The 20,833-nt window shown below is 28.8% G+C and overlaps 2 protein-coding genes across 2 annotated transcripts in view; one reads left to right on the top strand and one right to left on the bottom strand.

Annotated features, from left to right (window-relative positions):
- Window positions 1-255: 255 nt before the first annotated feature.
- On the bottom strand, window positions 256-3,062 carry LOC116777931 (ciliary microtubule-associated protein 2-like). Its single transcript, XM_032671744.2, has 2 exons — window positions 2,887-3,062; window positions 256-1,507 (listed from the first exon to the last, which is right to left on the bottom strand). The coding sequence occupies exon 2, from the start codon at window positions 1,500-1,502 to the stop codon at window positions 438-440; it is 1,065 nt and encodes a 354-aa protein (XP_032527635.2). The 5' UTR covers window positions 1,503-1,507; window positions 2,887-3,062; the 3' UTR covers window positions 256-437.
- A 74-nt stretch (window positions 3,063-3,136) lies between these two features.
- LOC116777093 (zinc finger protein 362-like) overlaps window positions 3,137-20,833 on the top strand; it is a 36,951-nt gene continuing 19,254 nt past the window's right edge. Inside the window, exon 1 of the mRNA XM_032670447.2 lies at window positions 3,137-3,226. The gene's annotated coding sequence lies outside the window, so the exon portion shown is untranslated. The remainder of the gene's footprint in view (window positions 3,227-20,833) is intronic.

Genomic DNA, 20,833 nt, shown 5'->3' with positions numbered 1-20,833 from the left:
TTGTTTACAATAAATAATACCCATAATAATTCATTAACATGTCCATATTTTGTAAGGAACTAAAATAAAATTTATCGGAAAGAATTGATTGTTATTAGGTATAGGACTCTATATTAAATTAATATTTTTTATTTTGCAATATAAAGGAAACGGCATGTATATTAGTGGTTGAGGAACATATTTAAATAATTTGAATGGATTTAGATGTAAATGCATAATGTTGGTTGGTTGCATAATATATATATATATATATATATATATATATATATATAAGTAAGTTAAAGAAATTGTTATAGATAAACTTATCTACATTAGAATTTTATTGAAGTTGGAATCTCTAAAGAAACATATGTATATGATTTTCTTTTAACTCAACTTATTGTTTATAAATATTAAATTTGTAACAGAACAATTATGTGTAGATGTTCTAAATAAAATCAGAAAGAGTTCATAGGCTCCGGTATGATAGCTCCTATTGTACGTTCTTGTTTACTAAGAAACACATGTCGATGGCCTTGACCCAATATACCGCAACTGATACTCTGAGCTCTGTATCTGCCGACCGCAGGCCACACTATAACACGCTTGTATCCAGGTGGTTTATCGTAACTACTGTTAAAGCCACACTTGTTTTGCTTAAACGTTTTTGGTTTATCCGTATTGTAATGAGCTGGACCAGGATCTGTTGGTTTTTTTAAGCACATGGATATATCTACTAAAGCGTTACGACCTCTATAGGAAAGACTGCGATTTGTTTTATTCATCACCCCAAAATGAGATTTCTCATATTTGTCTAATGTACCTTTCAATGCAATAGGCCAAGTGGCAGCAGAACATTTCTGTGAAGCGCTAAAATGATTTTTTATTGTGCTTCCGTCACGTTTCCCTGTAAAGAGATCGTAGGGACCGCGTATGGATACTATTTTTTTTGATTTATTTTCTATGGATTGCTTATCTAGAATTTTATAACGATCAGGTGCCAATGACCATTTCAAAGAAGTATCTTTGAATCGACAAGCTTCTTCCCTTTCAAATGTAGGTCTAGATGAGTGTGGACCATACGGTGCTTTAAAAGGAACAGTTTTATAATAAGTTCCAGGACCTGGAAGGTAATTTTTTGAAGAACCAAATCTAGCCTTTCTTCCAAAGCTCAAGTTTTTACAAGCAGGCTCGTATTTTTTTCTTTCTGGTACGTCATGCCACGCTGGACCCAAAATGGAATTGAACCATTTCCTACGTTCGAGCACTTTTTGATTTCTGTATCCTAAATTTCTCGCCCATTCTTCTAATTCTTTTTTGTAACGCCAGGGATCTTTTTCAGTCTTCCTTTTTCTATTTATTTTAAAAATTTCATTAATGTCTTGCGGGTGGTAAAGACAAGGGTCACAACCGTCTGCCCTTATTGTGTATAGGCCACTTGGATCCAAATTGGGGTGAACAGTAATTTTTCCAAACCGTTGCACTTTGCTACCGAATGGTACTGCCTCTTTTGGTTTAGCCATTTTCCCTGCAAAGACAATTTTAACTTATAAGTACGCCATTAATTAATATGAATTATACAAAAATTAATAAATATTGCGTTTAATAACTGAAAGTTTGATTGATTTAATATTGACAAGGGCCCACTAAACAAACATTTTTAAACAGTATAACCAAAGAGTTTCAATGTTAATTAATTTAAACAATTAGTCAACAACAAAATATTTGCACGAATTTATTTGCATATATTCTTAATAAGGATATGAAATAGCTTAAGAATACCAGTAATATTGTCTTGCAAATGTTTTTATGAATGAAAAAAAAAATTGTTAATAGGATTATGAACAAATAAAAATTTTACATGGTGTAAAAAGTAGTATCCTTTCATAGTCTTTTCGAGCTATGATTATTAAAATAAGTATTTTAAAAACATTTTTATTTTTTTTATTATCACTTTTAGTAAACTCAATTAATGAATAACAAAGTTGTGTTCACACCTAGAGACTTTTGATTTCATATATAATTTCCAAATCATTTCTATTCGCATCATAACTGAAATTTTCTAGAAATATATGAGAGTTTAATAGAAAATACATTGAAGAATTTGTTTGAATCCTATTTAATAAACATTGGAGAACCTGTAACAGTTGATATGAAATAATATTATGACAAGATGGATCAATGATACAAGAGAAAATTTAACCCTTAATACATTTAAACAAAAGCAATATTTAATAAACATATTGTCATTGTTCGGATTGTAATAATTTAATAATAAATCGTATAATTGTGATATATAATTATAATGGTAGGTGGTAGGTAGTTTTGGAATCCAAAATGTAAAAAAAAAATTCTGATTTAAATAACTAATGTAAGTACAAAATAAGATTTTCAATAGTTTTGTCTAAATTTTCAGTCAATAATTTTTTGTAAGAAATAAGTCAAAATAACTGTTAATTATAAGAACCACACAAAGAGATTAGGTATATCAATGTTGCAAAAAACATAATATTGTTGTAATAATAAAATAATGAAAAACTGATTTTCAGAGCTTCAAAACTTTGCAAAATCCCATGTCGTAGCACCGCTACGATATTTAAGTATTTTGCTACATATTGTATTTTTTAATTATAGAAACATTCAAAATCAGCTGTATATAGTAATAATAGACACATCATAAAAAAATAATAGGCTCTAAATTCTGGATAGTGAAATGCTTTTATAATAAATATGAATAATTGGGTTGCTACGTGTTCACTTGTCCCCCTCTTGGGAAAATAAAACTGATAAAAATCGCGTCATTGTATACAATGATTTAAGTTTTATTGTAGATTATAAATTAATTATTGTTTAAAAAGTCAATATCGCTACACTTTGTTAAGTAATACACTTCAAACCGTCTCTTACCTTTACACAAAACTCAAGTTGAACAAACACGTTTTCGAGTGACATTTTGCGACAACTTTAAGGACACATTATGATTTGCCGTTCACGGATATTGTATGGGGGGCTTTATTTGGGGAAAATCTAAGAAAGGGGATCGGTCTTCTGTATTAGTAAATAATGCGCCTTAGGCAGCGTACATCGAAAATCGATGGGGGGAGTAGATGCCGCGCGCGTGCGTCCCTCGTGCTTTATCCGCGTGTCGCCGCCGGACCGCCGCCGTCGACGCACGCCCCCGACCCGTAGGAGGACGGACTTGTTGCGAAGCCCACCTGTTAACACATGGAGGCGCCGTGAATTTAAGGTGAGTCCGATACCTTTTATTATGCGCAGCTGCTGCGAATTTCAGCATATTTTTTTTAAAATCCCGCCTATTCGGCACATGTCCCACGTGTTACAAAGTTCGAAGTTTACTTTTGAATTATAGAGATTCGCGCTATAACTTCAAAAAAGTTTTATAGTCCTCAGAGTTTATGGAGGTTGTAAATTAAGCCTATTTATATCGTAGTATTGTATTAGCTTTTATTATTTTTATGGAAAGTTTTCCTTCGTTTGTGTTTTTCGTGTTTGATGCAGGGGAACTTTTAATTTTATGTATCTTTTAATTGGAAGTTGTAAAATTGTAACAAAAATTTTAAATTTTTATTAAATGATCTATTGTTACTCATTGTAGACAATTTTAAAATTAACTATGAATACGTTTTTTTTTTGTCAATAAAATCTGAACGACAATAACAATGTAGTTATAGACACAATAAGCGAATTAAGTTTTATAATTTAACAAGAAGCAGTAGAGGTCTAGTAATTTTGCTGATGTTAGTGGAATGTTACTACCTTAGTTAAAACAGCTAATCAAGATGGAAACAGGACTGATCAACACTATTGTTAGCTTATGTAGAATTCGAGTCGATTGGCCTAAATTAAGAGACAGGTAATGTTTTAAATAATGTAAATATATTTCAGATGACTTTAAATATAAGTACATATTTTAATGGCTGCCAAGTCATGACCTACTTTGAGTATTATATAACGATTTCTTTTGTTAGTAGTAAGATAGAAGTAGAAGAGATAAAAATATAAAGTTACCTTAAAACTACAATTATTTAGGTGTGCATTTTCTTAATTTCCACGATCCCACCATTAATATTTAAGTGTTTTGAAATGGTTGTTAGTGATTTCTAGATAATATACAGTTTCCGAAATCGTATTGAATTTATTATTTCGTATTTTCCATTACATATTTCACATGGTATGGTATTCTAGGGATCGATACGAAGATTAAATTTCAAGGGTAAATTACGGACCCTTTTTTAATAACCCCATTTTAATGAAAGGATTCTGTTCGTGCCAATATTGTTTGTTATTATTTGACAGATTATAGCCCTTCCTACTAACTGTTTTAGAGGACATGATTTTAGAAGCGACTATTTAAAGGGACCATTACAGAGTTCATTTTTTAATTAAGTTTTATACTAGCAGTATAAAATATGAATGTTTCGTTTTAATGATAAGCATGTTTAAGTGTTTGAGTAATTAGTTATAAAGTTTATAAGTAGTTTACAATTCATGTTAATATTAATATTAATACGGCTGTTAAGAGTTGAGACGTCTGGGTGCCCGTAATAATTAAAACTACTTGCTGCAATCATTTAAGGGTGACGCAGGAGATAATAATGTTAGTTTCCGTCATATTCGTAAGCAATAAATCCCCGTTTTTAATAATTTCACTATAACAAAGTGATTTTTGAGGTCTAGTTTGTTTTTATCGGTTTTTAAGGACCATATTAACAAAATAACTTACATCTTCTATAATCTTTTTTTATAATACACAATATAATATAATATTCCTATTATTTTTATATATATTTTCTTTTTATGAATCTGTTATTAAGCACGCTCCTTTAAGTATACGTTTCAGTGCTTGTCAAGATTACAATAATGATATATTTTGTATTTTTATATTTATTTCTTTTATATTTTTAAGGTATTGTTTCATGCACAGTTGAAATATTCCTAAATAAACATTTCCTTCACAGGCGCTCACAGATATTTTCGTCACTAACTAGGTTTAAATAAGAAATTTGATTGTTAAGTCATCTTAAAAAATTTACAATGCTTACTAAGTTAATATTATCGAATCTTGTTTTGAGTAATATATATTATATAATGTATATAATATAGACACAATATTCCGAGTTTTGACAAGTAAATGGAGTTGAATTAGGATTCAGACTCGCATATAGAGTTGCTGCTGATTAGGCACCTGACTAGATTACCGTTCGATAGTGTTTGTGCTCTGCATAGGCTCTTGAATGTAGCGTAATTACGAAACTATCAAAAATTAAGTCTTTCTCTTACATTATTATTGTTATAGCTAAAAATGTGACCGAGGGGAAATGACTTAAAATTTCGCTGTTAAAATAACTTTGTATTGGATATGTCATATTTTTCAGACAACAAACATAAGTCCTGTAATTAAAATACATATTATGTCATATTGAAGAAAATCTTTTACTGAAAGTTTTTACTAAAATTATTGACTGACGATTTTTTGCTGGTTTTGGTTTATTGGTTTAAAGAATTTGAATATTTGTTATATTAATATGTAAACAGACATCAGGACAAAATATATTTTATCCAAACTGCCAGGCCGAGAAATAGTCCCTACCTGTATATAAAATTATAAAATGTAACATTACAATTTTCCTGCTTCGAAATGTCAACAAACTTAATATAAAATTTATAGACTTTCACACTGATCTTATTTTTATTGAAAATTATATAAAATAAAGATCTATTATAGGTTAATAATTAATTTTTGTACGTTGGGTAAATAAGAAAAGTTTCGATGGCAATTATTGCATTTTTTTGTAGGTAAGCCAAGTCAGGTGCTTAAGTCCCTTTTAAGGTTTTTTAAACGTGTAAATACACTTTTTTTAAAAGTAAAATACAAAAAATACTTTTGAGCTATATTTCAATATAATACTTATGTTACTTTGCCCACGGAGGCACGGGACTCATTAAATTATAAGTCTAGGCCCGTGAAGACTATAATTACGAAATTCCTTGTACGTGTACTCAGCCACAAAGACAGTATTTTAGATAAAAACAAATCAAATGTTTGCAGAATTTCTAAATATTATCACTTCCACGAGTCGTTTTTATCAGAAAAAATAAATTAAAGAGAAACTTAAAATCTTCTAAACGCAAAGTATTTTTTTAAGATAAGAATTCAGAATTTTACTACTTGCCGTCAAAAAGTCACATTTGATAGTCTTTAATATTTGTTTCGACTTTTTAAATTAAAACTCTTATTTTTTTTACCAAGCATAGATAGATCTAACAAAAATAAAGAAAAAATATATTCAGTCTCAAATTACTGAATGGCGTCAAGTCGTAGCGTTTCTGCATTGCAGTGAAAACTTACTATCAAGATTATATGAAAAGATCGTTCGTTTTGCAAAACTAGAAGGTATTTCAACGGTAGACTATCTCGTTTAAAAGCTTTTATCTGCTTATAATAAGACTAAATTTATAACTTAACAAGACATCTGGCAATAAGATGAACAAAAATGTTTTATATAAAGTTTATATAGAGTTTTTTATTTCTATAAATTTTTTTTCATTTCAATCACAGAATGCAATGTATTTTATAAATAATATTTAAATCACAAAAAATAATTTATACGTAAACAAAATATTGCTGTTATAGGAAAATTTAATAATATTTTCTAATGTTTTCATATGATAAATATATAAAAAAAAGTTGTAAGATTTAATTTCCACTCCTTTTAACTGATTATCTGAGAAAAGGCAACTATAGTTAAAGTGTTTAAAGAAATTTAAAGTTTGTCAGCTGATGAGGAAAGTTGCTGTTTTTAGTGATAGCTATTTAACTTTAATAAGCTATTGCTGATATTTCTTCCGGAACTTATAACTTCTATTACAATTTTATATTTACCTATTTGAGATTTATTAATAGTAATAATACATGTCAGTTTATCAGACACACAAATTAATATTTATATAATCAAAAAGACATTCAGACGAAAAAATTACTCAAGTATATAGACGTAAAATAAAAAAAAACATTAATTAATTAATTAATTAATTCATTATCACTTTATTATTATTTTGACGAGAGATTTTATTTCTATAAATGAAATTAGATTTTCCTTATGATATTTGGTCTTTACTTTAGTAGATAATTTGGTTAAAATTTTAAATATATTCGTAGTAAAGAAATCGATAAAAATTGTAATTTGATAAGACATTTATGAATAGCGTAACAGTCTATGAGGAATTCCATATATTAACAATGCTATTTTATAAAAACTTACAATTAATTACCAGTAGTTAAATATTTATACAGTTTAAAATTTATCTAAAATGTATTTATTTACGTAATATTGTATCAAAATCTGAAAAAAGTGATATTTAATATTTATTTATTATCACTATTACAACTGTCTATCAATTTCTTAGACATCAAATCAATTTCGATCTAGATTAACCAAGTAGGTTGCGATGAAGTTTATGATGTACAAACATAACTATACACTGTACACTCTTCAAGAGATCATTAGTTTTAAACAAGCAAGCGGCCGGAGCCCAAGTTTGTTCATATTAGACCTAGAAAGCTATAAAACAATATTGCCATTATGTGTTATACGTAAACTTACAGTTTTATCGAAATTTCATTAATACGTTTTATTTGGTATGGTTAGCATATATTTTTTAAATACTTTTATTATAATAGTGTCATATCTAGACACTTGTTTCTTTTGTAATGGTACATCAAATCTGCGTCTTTAAAATTGGCTTATTGTAATTTAAATTTTTCTTCTCTAATTGTTTTCGTTTCTGATACCATATTAGAACCGTGAATAATCGCCCATCATTTTCAGTCATCCGATACTTAGCCTCCGCATGTACGTCCATTTGCTTTCCACTTTTCAAGTCTTTTTTTGCTATTACCCATAAAAAGATTGTTCTTTCGTAGTGTTTTGCTATCACGATTGAAACTGAGCAATAATCAATATAATATGTAGATGTATTTAAATTAGGAAGTTGAACTAGTTCAGAAATTTATTTCAATATTATAGAACGCTCCTTCCGGTTAATCGAACCCAAAAAAGTTACTCAGAAATAAAATTATATTTTTCTTGTATATAAAATATGTAAGGTATAACAAAGTATGGTAATACGAATAAATATTTATGCTATTCTTTTTACTGTTAACTACGAACAGTGCAAGTTTTATTTTTTTTCCACTTTGTATTCCGTCCACTTATTTTTAAATTTTTCTTTTTTAAAACGTCAATAGCATAAAATTAATGGTGACAGCTCAGTTTACCTGCAGACATTCAATGAGATTCGTTTGTTCGTTATGATAAAATTATTAACTTTGGTATTTTATTATGTTGGTACATTTACAAATTTACATTTTAGTTGATAATATTCAATCATAATAATATTTATAACAACAACCAAACAGTATTTTGTGCATTATTTTATTACAAAACTGGTTCTAATCTTAGCATATTTTCAATCAAAGTTTAAAATACTTTACTTCAAATATAATATTTTTCATATTTACCATTTCGTTTCATAAAGCTTTACATAATGATTCATCTACAAATTGAACTTTTTCAATGCATATCCCTACTAATATAATGAATGTGAAAGTAACTCTGTCTGTCTGTAACCGTTTCGCATCTAAAACGCAAAATCGATTTTGATTAATTTTGATATAGAGACATATGGAATCCTGGAGAAGGACATAGACTACTTTTTATCCTGATCCCGAAATTACGCCGTTTAAATTGCGCACCCCATTTTTGAATCGTGATACCTACCGTCAGCTTATAAATTATTTCATTACGATCTCGAGCCCGATCCCAAGCGCCGTCCCTATCCCGATTGCAACCCTGAAGCTCAGTTCGGATCTAGTGGCCGTAATGTTTTTTTTTTACTTTTATCCCGATCCCAATTCCGGTCCCGTCCCCGATCCCAAACTGCACAAGTGGAACCATGAAGTGCAGTCCAGGTTCAGTGGCTGTAGTGGTAGTGTACCAACACTGATATTCGCGCTGACGGACTCGAGGGCAAAAGCTATATAAATCAAACATCCATCCCTGCAACATGAAGATGTACATCCAACTGAGCAAAGAAATGTAAAACCCACAGATATCTTGTCAAAAAAAGATACCACATTTTACAAACTTTCTAGGTATAAAGACTCATATATGTATATTTCTAAACTTTGCGTTTTAAGTACCGGTTTATATTTAATATCATTGAAATGTGTCATGTGATTGATTTTTCTACTTCCATTTTTCACTTAAGAAATTTGCATTGTTTTATTTAAAATAAATATACAAATTATTTTGAGAACACACTTTAATACTTAACAGTATTAAACTTCTAATTAACAACATAATATTGACTAAAACGAGGACTTTAGTGTTTAGTAACAACAAAGTCATTTATTTTAAATAGAATAAAGAACAGCGTATCGACGAAACAAACATATTTGTAGTCTTTTAACAAACTAAATAGAAGTGGCAGTTGAAGAAAATTTACATTAAAGATTTTTTAAAATTTTCGGTTCTATCTAAAAACGTGCTATTGCTTGAGGATCAATTTTAATTTTAAGTTATTTACCATGTTGAAAATGCATCTATATTTCATATAATAGTATTTTTTATTTAGTAATTCGGCTTGATTAATTATTTCTCATTTAATATTTTTGATGAAATATTCTAAAAAAAAAACAAACTTGCAACAACAAGCGGAGTAAATTTAATAGTTACAAAAGGAACCTCTTAACTCTAATCGTATTAAAAGCACTGGAGAGGTAAATTATTACATACAATTATCCATGTTGGCTAAAAAAGTATAATCCTACTAGCAGTTTTTTCATTTGGCGAGGAATATTAATATTCTATAATACCATAGTATTAAATTATGGAAACGCAACAGATTTCCATTGATATAGCTCATAGGCAATTATTATGAAGTGCTTCAAGCTTACCAAGATTCTCTTTGCTAGTGAATCTCTTATTCATTCAATGCAATAATTAGCTCTAAATAAAAAATAAAGACTGTATTTTTTTAAAGTATTTGCTAATAACTAAATAACTGATTTTGTCATTAAACAAATTTTAATAATGTTCTTGTTCATATTCAGCTCTTTGACTACGTAGTATTTATCATGTAAAATTTGACTTCCCTGCAATCAATACCTGTTAATAGTATAGAGTTATTAATTGAAAAAACAAATACGCAAGATCTTCTGAAGCTCCGTCGTACGGTGTATAAAGAATTTATACTCTGCAGGGCCATTTCCTTAATAAGTTGGCGTAGTAAGTGTTATTCATGTTAACGGATGACACACTGAAAAAAAAAAAGATCAGAAACTCTCAGCGTGATTATTGCAGGAAATTCCTCAGGTATCCAATATATAAAATAACTGCTAGGATTATTTGAAAGATTTTTCACCAAGAGTTTCCACCAAGCAATTTACGATTCTTTTAAACTCTGAGATGGATTAAGATGATAGCAACAAACTTGACTACAGGGGCTTTCATATGTTCTATTTTTGTATGCTAATTAATTGATATGACCTCATTTAGTAGTGTATATATATTTTTTAATGTGTTTACACAATAATAAAAGCAGATGTTATTCATTTTTAAACAATAAAAATTAACAGTCGACAAACTTATTTTTCTATTTTTGTAAAAATATAAACAAGAGTGATATACGTGTTTAAATGAACCTACTCTCATATAATTAAGCCCATTGAAATGAATTAGTCTCCACTTGATATCTAATTACAACGTACGTTTTATGCATAAATTTCAAAAGCTCCGTGACAAGTTTATGAATATGGCTGTGTTGATTTTTTGCAAAGTGAAACAAAAATCGATCACAATTCAATTAAAAATTGTCACGAAAAACCGTCCGTGTGATAACAAATAAAAATGTAAAACAAAAACGTGTAATGTAAACGTGACGGATATCAGAACGGTATTGAAGATCGGATATTGTTTGTGCGTGTGTTTAGGTAGACTGTAACAAATCCTTTAATTTCATCATCACATACTTATAGGTCACCAGCAGACATTAATAATTCACCAAAAACAAAAACTGTGTCCAATTCTATTATTCTATAATTAGATTATATTTCTGTTTCATTATCTTGCCTTAGCCATGATTTATGATTTAACAAGAAAAGGTAATATTTGCCGTGTAAAGCTTGATTAAACTATATTTTAACGTTTTCGTGTAAAGTACATAAGGTTAAATTTTCATTCATAAACCTACTAGGAATTTCATTACCTTACTAAGTGCTTTTTTCATAAATATTTCTCATTTGGTCTACTCATTAAAAAATTGCAATAGCAATTGGAACTAATCATGGAAATCATTTGGCAGTAAAACTAATATAAAGCAGTTAATATAAAGCAATATAAAGTAAGCAATATAAAGTAAGCAATATAAAGTAAGTAAGAATAACACTCACAATGATACGACTATCCACTTGTACGATTTCATATTTAATCTTGTGGACTAAAAGTTTGTTTTTCACACATGTAATTTGCTATTTATTTTTAAATTGTTCTTTAAAGATACTATTAAAGTTCCTATGGTTATAACATATGTGACATTAAAATGTCTTTATTAAGGTATGATTAAAAAAGAAGAACAACAACTTCTAACGTCAATGAGTCTAAATTTTTAGGACCGCTGCTGTCAGAAAATATAAAAATGTATATATTCTAAATAATTTTGTTGAAAAACTTAAAAAATTTGTTGTTACCTTGTTCATCATCCACTGTTTTAAAAAATGAGTCACTATTTCAAACCCATAATAGTTTAATATTGCTTTAAGGTTTCTCCATATTAAATTCTAGTATTTTCATCTCAAAAAGGTCAAGAATGCAATAAGATAAGGCATGTCATTTCAAAGGTGATGTGATGTGAGTTACCGAGCTTTTATTTATATATTACAGGTAAATCTTAGTTTTTGTGGTTCTGCAAATATAATTTTAAACTTTAATCATAAAATAATTGTTTAAAGATAGTTATTTATTTTACATTGTTTCAATACTAAATTCTTCGTCGGTTAACTCTTAATCGGTTCCTGAAAGAATGTTGAAATAAAAAAAAAATGATCTTAAAATAATTATTCAATCAGGGGTATTTTTTTTAGATTTAAAAAAAAAAATGTGAATAGTCTAGAGGAATAATGTTCGTAACTGAAATACTTTTTTTCGTATTAGTGACAATTTATCGTGGAATCAATCGAAAAATACTTATCATATAATGTGAAATCACTAACCTCTATTTCTATTTCTGGGAATAAATTTACAGATATCATTCAGTGGAAGTTGTAACTAATAAGAAAGCGATCTTACGTCTACTTGAAATTTTCCACTAAGGTTCCTTTGAAAGCACCTTACGGGGCAAATCACGTATACATGCCTTTGTGAGGCAAATTTCATATGGTTAGCGTCATAGCCTCGTGATTAATCCAATGAATGATTTGATCTATTATATAGATGACAGATATAAGTAAATTTAATACATACTACACCTTTTATATTAAAATAGTTGTAAAATATTAAATATCATTAATAGAAAACGGTTTATGTCCAAATTGAACTTCCGAGCAATTTTCTTGACACAAATGGAAGGGTAAAATTTTAATTTCAATCGAAACGAAGATTGCACAAGATATTTCATTCTTGAAAGTTCTTAAAAATCTGATTGTCGTCGTATTCAAACAACATATGTATATATTAAATTACTCATTCTTCCATAAAGGAATGCAGGAAATTAAGAATAACTTCTTCTAGCGAAAAATAATTTCTAGAATTGTTATAAGCTTTTTCACAGTGAATTCAACAAAACTAACAAACAATATTTCTTTACAAATAATGAAACAATAAAACCTTAAGGACTTCAGCGGCTTCGTAGGTTCCTAAGTAACAAAGTTGTTAGTAGGGATTCTGAAATGGTGTAAAGTATGAGTACTTTTCTACTGTTTCCAATTATAATAAAAAGGCCACGTGTAATCCTTCGTACAATTGTTGCTTGTTGGCAGTATTCAACAGGCGCGTACATTCATTCCGCCCCTGAGCCGACGCCTCTCTTACTATGACGTGGCACATGTTGCTTAGATGCTTCGTTCGTGCCTCATTATTGGTAACGAATCCGTATCATTGCATCATATTTCTTTAGTAAAAAATAAAATATATAAAGTGTTGTAATAGTATCACATATTACAATTTATACGACAAATAAATTCGATTATACAATACAAATTCAGGTATTTCAGCAAAGTTGTAGGTAATTTTATAAATCTATTGTTTTGTTTGTGAGTACATTGGTATTGTTTAGGTTTATACCGTGTGCTCTGAAAATCCGTGAATTTAATTCCCTACTTAGTCCGAACAGAGGTGGTCTAACAGGAGAGATATGTAGGAGGCACTCAGTTCTGCACTGCTTTTAGAGTGCACTGTGGCGCCGATGGTAACGGACGTCCCGCGACTCCGCGATAGAGCAATCTACAGGTGTATTATAAATAATTTGCGTGTAGAATTGTTCGGTTAACTGTCGGTTATTCTTGCTACTTGTTGATTAAATTTTCTTTATTCAGATACTTTTATACCCAGTTCCCGTATGATTAGTTCTCATTTTTATTTGCAATAAAAACCTGAACTTTCCGTCGGACATTAAAATTTCGGATTAGCGATACGGTCGCCTCCTGAATTTCAGTAAAAGAAATTTGAACAAGAAACAGGATATTGAAGTTTGTTTACCTTATCTAAAATTAAACGCTCGCTTTCCCTTAGAGTTGAATAGCGTAGAACGAGATCTCGTTTCTTATTTACCAAAGCAAGAGGAAGAGAATACATTTATTTTCTTTGTAAAAGTGCAAAACATTATTTTGTACGAAAACTATAAGAGTCTTGTCTAAATTTGGCAATAGTTTCCTTTTTCGAAGTTTAACAAGGTACGTATAAATGATAAGAATGTATAGAAAAAATATAAAATTTAGAAAATAAAACAAATGTTATGTAAAAAAAATTAATTGTTTCTGCAAAACATTTCGTTCTATTTTCTATCTTTCGACGCTTTATATGCTGTGTTATGATATTTTTTTGTGATATGACTTGTAGCTGATAACTTCTTATTTTATTTCTATTTATTAAAATTATGCGAACATTCAATTAATTGAAAAGATAACTTTTCAGTGCTGTGAATACTTTTAAGCTGATTATATTGCAAATGAAATTATTACCTTTGATAGAATTTGTTGTAAGTAGATTCAAATACTTTTCTTCATTGCAATAGCGAATACCTGTCTCATTTTATGTTTTATTAAACTTGTCAATTTCTGAATACGATTTGAAAGGAAAAATATTTTTTTAAAAGGATTATTAAAAGTTTTATAGTAGTAATTAATATTAGCTGAATAAAAACATAAATACATCCCTATAATTGCATAAAAAGAGTGTCATCATAGCAAAACTAAACGAACACTTCTTGTGAATCAATAGTATAATATTTTTTTTCTAAATTATTGTGTCCGACGGTACGCATTAGATATTATTTATTTATGGTGGGATGAGGGTGAGAAGATTTTCGATTGCTTCTTCGTACGTGTGCCAACATTCATATTAATATTTAAAACGGGTTGATCAATTTAAAACCGTTTTTTTAATTATAGCTTTAGCAAACCGCGCCCTAGTACCAATTCAGCAAGATATAGGAGTATGGATATATGTATGTATATGGGATAAATTTAATAAGTTCCATAAGATAATTTGTGTGACAGCAAATTAACTGAGTTACCTAAAGAGGATGGAATGGATACAAAATGAAAGATTTTTAATGGTAGCAATCAGTTATTTCTTGGGTCTCACCTGATCATTCGTATCAAAGAAAAGCTTTTAAGGGGAGAAGACATAAAAAAATCTCAATTATGATTATGAAGCAAGACGCAAGTATAGAATATATTTTAAGCGTTCAGTAAATGATTGATAGCATATTAAAACAGGAAAAATAGTGTTTCTTTTGTTAGAATATATATATATGTGTATTAGAAAAATAATGTAAGTTTCTCTGAACCGCTTATAGATAGAATTTAATAAAATAACCAAATAGTTTTGAATTCGTATAGTACGAAATAAAAAAGGTGTTAGTTTGCTTTTTGGAAAAGGAAAGCTGAACCTTAACGTCAACCTCAGGGTAGCGGCGGTACGCTACTCTTGTGTGCTAAAAAACTAGCTCAAAAACAAAACCTTACGTTAATTTACTCATTTATATTCTTTGGAAGCAGTTTTAAAGTGATGCTCGGATTATTATTTATTAACTTTATACATTTGTTATTCCACAGCACTAATAATGATTTTTTTGTTGAAAATCAAAACATTTTCCGTTGTCTTAAAAATAAGCAAATGTGACGTTATAAATATGTTATAAAGAAAATTAAATCAAACCACGATTGTGGAAAACATACTGGACGATTTAACTTCGCTAAAATTGTAGTAGATATAAATTATGTTTGGATACTTTGTTTTCCAAGAAATTATAGATAAATATACCACCAACGCGCAATATAGTATCTATAATAATATAGGTCCATGGCACTGAATTATTATGTACATAATTATTAAAAGTACTAAAAAGATTTGAAAATAACGTAATAATTTACAAAGTAAAAAGTGTGATTTCTTTGAAAATTTACACAATAAGAAAAAATGTTACAGGTTTGACTTTAATATCAATTTCTAGCTGGAAATGAATACTAGAGGTACGAAAGGTGAGGGTGATGTCTCGTCGTGATTATATTGCCGAAGTTCTGAAGCCAGATTTCTTAAAAAGAGAATATTAAAGCTTTGATAGAATTTTTACCCACAAGGATGTACATTGTACATTCTATGTAGCATCATTGGATGTTAAGAACGTATATATATGTATATACAGACATATATACATTTTTTCATTAAAAACCAATTTGTGTTCGTGTTTGATAGATCTATAGAATTTTCTTTTTATTTTGCAGGGCGATTTTATTATTCACGCGTGATTGATCCGTATATTTTTCAATGCGACATTTGAATTCATTAGCTATAAGATATAATTTTTTGTTAGCAAACGAATATTTGGTACGTACATATGTATGTTATAGTTTTACTTGTTTTGTTTGTGATGATAGTAAAATTTATAGGAAGCTTCTAATTTTTTTATTGCTGTAGTATTTTTTTTTAAGTTACAACCTTAAGTCGTGCTTTAGGATATGCCGCCGCTAAGTGTACCGGATGGCAGTGTTAGGGAATAAAAATACAATATATTACATAGGCTAATGAACATCAGTTTTGTAGATAGTTTAATATTTTTTTGCTTAAATTCTTATTTTTTATTTTACAGAATAATGAACTTTAGTTTCATTTACAAAGCAACAGGCCAAAGTTTATTTTTTCTTAATCCTGGACCTGTTTTTATGTTTTGTGAAAGTAGAATACAATACAATGAATGTTCTATTTGTAATCAAAAGTTTATTATCAGAAATACTTAAGCAAACGTTAATCCTTTGATAAATCTACTTTTTTCTGAAAATAATGTGAATTTGAAATAAAAAGAGTTTCTTGTGATTATTTGTCATTAAAGTTGTGCCTGAAATTTCATATATTAAAGTATTTTTTTAAAATTATTTAGATATAAATACAGTCTGTTTTGCAAAATCGGGAGTTACTTTAAATCTTTTAATGTAAATGTCTGTAATACAATTATGTTTCTAAGACAATTTTATTAAAGACAATTTGTGACGCTACTTATTAATTTATGAATATTAATGATTAATAAAAACTTATCAAATCAATAAGAACTAAACATTATGGAGGATTTCTCGAAACCAAAAAACCGCAATCACATTAAATATTTCTTTTTGGTCACTCATAAAATGTTAAACAGATTTTTTGTTTTTTATTAATTTTGAATACTTTATAGTTAAAAAGCAATAAGCAATATTATTTAAAACATCAAGTAAATCTATCGCATGCTTTAAAAACGACTTATTACAAATATAGGATGATTAAAACAATATAATAATTGCAGTTTAAATTTTAAAATTTTGTAAGTGTAATATTTTTATAAATTTTCTCTCTCAACCATGTTGATAAAATATTTTTTAATATTCCAAATATTTCTGTTTGTCGATACGCCAAATGTGGTAAACATAACTTTCTGACAGCTTGTTGACACGGAGGGCAGAATTCATTTTGAATAATTCCTAACCATTTTGAAATGTTAGCAGGTAGGTATGTGGTAAATTTCCCTATAATTAAAATAACAAAGAGAAAATTTATATATTGTTTCAATCAGATATGTTAACTACATTCTGATCAAAATAATTGGCGAGATCAATCTAAAAAATTAGTCAGTCAAAAGGTAATTGAAAAACCTGTTTCAACTTTACAAAACTGGACTCCACTACAATAGAAATCAAGTTTGGAATTCGTGTACGCATGCATGCATGCACGCAATTCAACGCATAATTTTCAATTACCAAAACAGGGGTGTGTTTGTAGTTGATAAATAGTCAAATGGTAAGCACGTTCCAGAAGCATCGATTTTAAAGTACAATTAATTTTAAACAGTAATAAGTAACAATTTTAATGGAACATGACAGTAATAGTTTTAATGGTCAAAACAACAAAAAGCTCTCATTTTCGGTTTGGATTCCATAATTGCATTATAAACTACCTGCAATTTAAAAAAAAACCTTTTGAAATGACACCCCTGTACGGAATGTAATTACAGTCCCTTTGGGGTAGAGGTTTATGTAACTGACGTCCCCGATGCACGCTTGTCTTTGATGTACAAGTGCAATATCAGCCTCAAAAAATATTACCGACACCCCGTTTACAAAAGTAAAAACCGTAGCTGAGTGTAAAACTCTTAGACTACACAAAAAATTGATTTCAAAGAGTCATGGTTGTCTATAAAATGTATTTACAATATTATCGACACTTTTGAACAAACAGCCCTTCAGCGGAGCGCTGGGATCTCGATATACGATAGGATATAGGAATTTCCAATCATAAACCATTCTAGTAGGTTGTTAATATGTCAACGCGACCATCAAACCATTCATTGCTAACCAGTCTGCGAGGTACGCAGTCCGATATATCATTCCAAAAGCAATTGATAGGCATAATTATATATAAATACATATGTCCCATCAAGCTCGCCAATACACATATTTTTTGTTATAGATCATGAATTTGGTTGCGGTAAATTGATATCCAGCCTCTGTTATTTGAGGTCACGGTATGTTGGTAAACCTACTGGATTCCATTTAAATGCTTTAAATTGTTTGATTATGAGGGTTGACATATCTATAGAGAATAAGTTATTGTTTATACTATTTGTCAGATGTCACTCGCTACAGGTGATCGAGTTTTATTGTTTCTCTTTGGAATTTGTCATTATATATATTTATATAACAATTTAACAGTGCGTTTAATAATAATACACGTATAACTAGGTGTATAATTTTATTTAAGAAAATGTATGGGTAGGTACAAATATTTTAAACTCGTATCTTGTAACTCAGTACCTAAGTGAAGTTATAATTATAGTAAAAGTTTATATTAATTTTATCAAAATCGTTTGCAAATGATGTAAACTTATAGAATTTTCAAAAATATCAGCAAACTTAAGACTTAACTGAATTTGTACTTTCATTACAAAAGTTTTTCTTTTAACACTGTTCGTTTTATAAATATGTCTAAGTGGTGTTGCGATAAAACTTAAGGTTTAAGAAAGTTCATTAAACAAGTCTAAATAACCTCAAGCTATTTCAAGATCTTAAACTTCATTAAAGATCTTTTACAATGATATCAAACAAAAAAGGTAAATATCTATTGTTTGTGATATGGTCGTTTCTATTGAAATGTATAGTTGAAATAAGATTGAGATGAGTTCGTATGATTTTACTAAACAGATAGAAATAAAGGGAAATAAGAAAAAATTTAAAGGTTTGTTAATAGAGTAGAGCCGTGGTAAATCGTTTATTTTGTTAAATTAAGTACCTCATAAAACTTATCATATGGGATAAAATCGTGATCATTTTTGCATAAAGAACCAGAATATATAAAAAATAAATTCGTTTTATTTAAAAAAACTGTAGTACCTGAAGTATAATTCATTTTGTATCATAAAAAGTCTTGTTCGATGTATAATTCTCAAGCAAATACGAAAAAGCTCATGAGCTCCATTTTCCTACCAATATTGTATCGAAACAATTAAATAATATTTTTGGATATCTTTATAAAGAGTTCTTGAGTTAATATTTTTCAGATATAAATTTGATTCATATCGGTCATTGTATTTTGTAATTAAAACTTTTGTTGATAGGATTTATAATTTTCATTATTTATTTTAACAATTTAATTAAACAGTTTTTATTAAGGTAAGATATATTAATTTTTTTTTGAGTATAACAGTCGAAATGAAATATTATATTACATAAATTATCACTATTTGTATAAATTATAAGTGAGAGCTTTTTGTCGGGTTTGTGTCCTTAACTTACTTTTGATAAGATTTAAAACAAATTTATATTTTTAAAATACAGTTTTCTATTAATTGCTTACTCTTAGAAACATATAAAACGACGACTTTGTTCGTTGCTGGATTACTATTTGATTTTTGATTACTGTCACCACCTTACACAAATTAGTATCCTATTGACAGGCGACCCCTTTGACCAAACTCGCGACTACAGCATCAGTATCAGATTTATGAATGAAGATATGGAAATACTACCTATGTTGTTTGACAATGCGAGCTTGTGAGTGAGTCCACCGTTCCGAAACTTATTGTAATGGTCCCTCAATACTACAAAGCCGCCAGATAGGCTACGTCCATGTCTTATCTATCGGCTTTGAAACATGAGATTATCGATTTAATTTCTACAATGTATGTTCCAAAATTTTGTCCGTAATATGAGCAACAGAATCCTGCCATTTTTTCACAATAATTAAGTGACTATTAAAATGACATTGGCATGACAGATGTTTTACAGCTGATAGTTCTTTCCATTTTACTTATTATATTAACGTAGAAAAATTATGAGTTATTTCAGTACTTGACAATAGGATCTCGGTAAAAGAATCATGTCTTGAATAAAATTAAATTTAAGATATACTTGTAGGTTTGGCAAAGAGCATTCAAGTTCAGAAACATAGACATAGTGTAAAAAGAAAATATTGCTGTTATATGACATGTACGTTCATAACAATTTTTCTTTCTGGAAACAATACAAGATGTATTCAAATGTTTTTTAGTACAATATTTTAAAAATCAAACTTTAGTGTTTTTGTCACGCAATTATAACAGCTGCATTTAAAATCAAATATTTATTATATTTATTGAAGTAGTGGACCTTCACTACCATTCAATATGGAATAAATAAAGACTTAAATTAAGACACTTAACCCAACATAATATATACGAGTTAGTCAAATCCATGGTTGCAATTTTTCTTAATTATATGATCCAACCGGAATATAAAACATGAAACCTTTCATTGTTTGGTATATTTCTGGGCATTTTATATTTAGACATTTTCCAAAGAAGTTATGTAAGTGTAATGAATTTTTGTATAAATATTGAAATCCAGCTTCACTTGAGTAAAGTTAATTTCACTCAAATTATTATTATTGGAAATTAATTTGTTCGAAACTGCTGTGTATGACTCCGAGTGCGGTTAGTTAATTCAAGCTGTTAAATCAACTTGAACGGCATGATCCGTACTCAGAATAGGGTTCATCTACCTTCATACCATGTTATATATGTACATGCTTCTTAATTATGTGAAATTCAGACA

Source organism: Danaus plexippus, chromosome Z (genome assembly GCF_018135715.1).
Source record: "Danaus plexippus chromosome Z, MEX_DaPlex, whole genome shotgun sequence".
NCBI lineage: Eukaryota > Metazoa > Arthropoda > Insecta > Lepidoptera > Nymphalidae > Danaus > Danaus plexippus.
This window is presented reverse-complemented; position numbering and strand designations above follow the sequence as displayed.

What these genes read in the sequence shown, in the direction of transcription:
- LOC116777931 (XM_032671744.2), bottom strand. Translation starts at nt 1,502, where the DNA reads ATGGCTAAACCAAAAGAGGCAGTACCATTCGGTAGCAAAGTGCAACGG.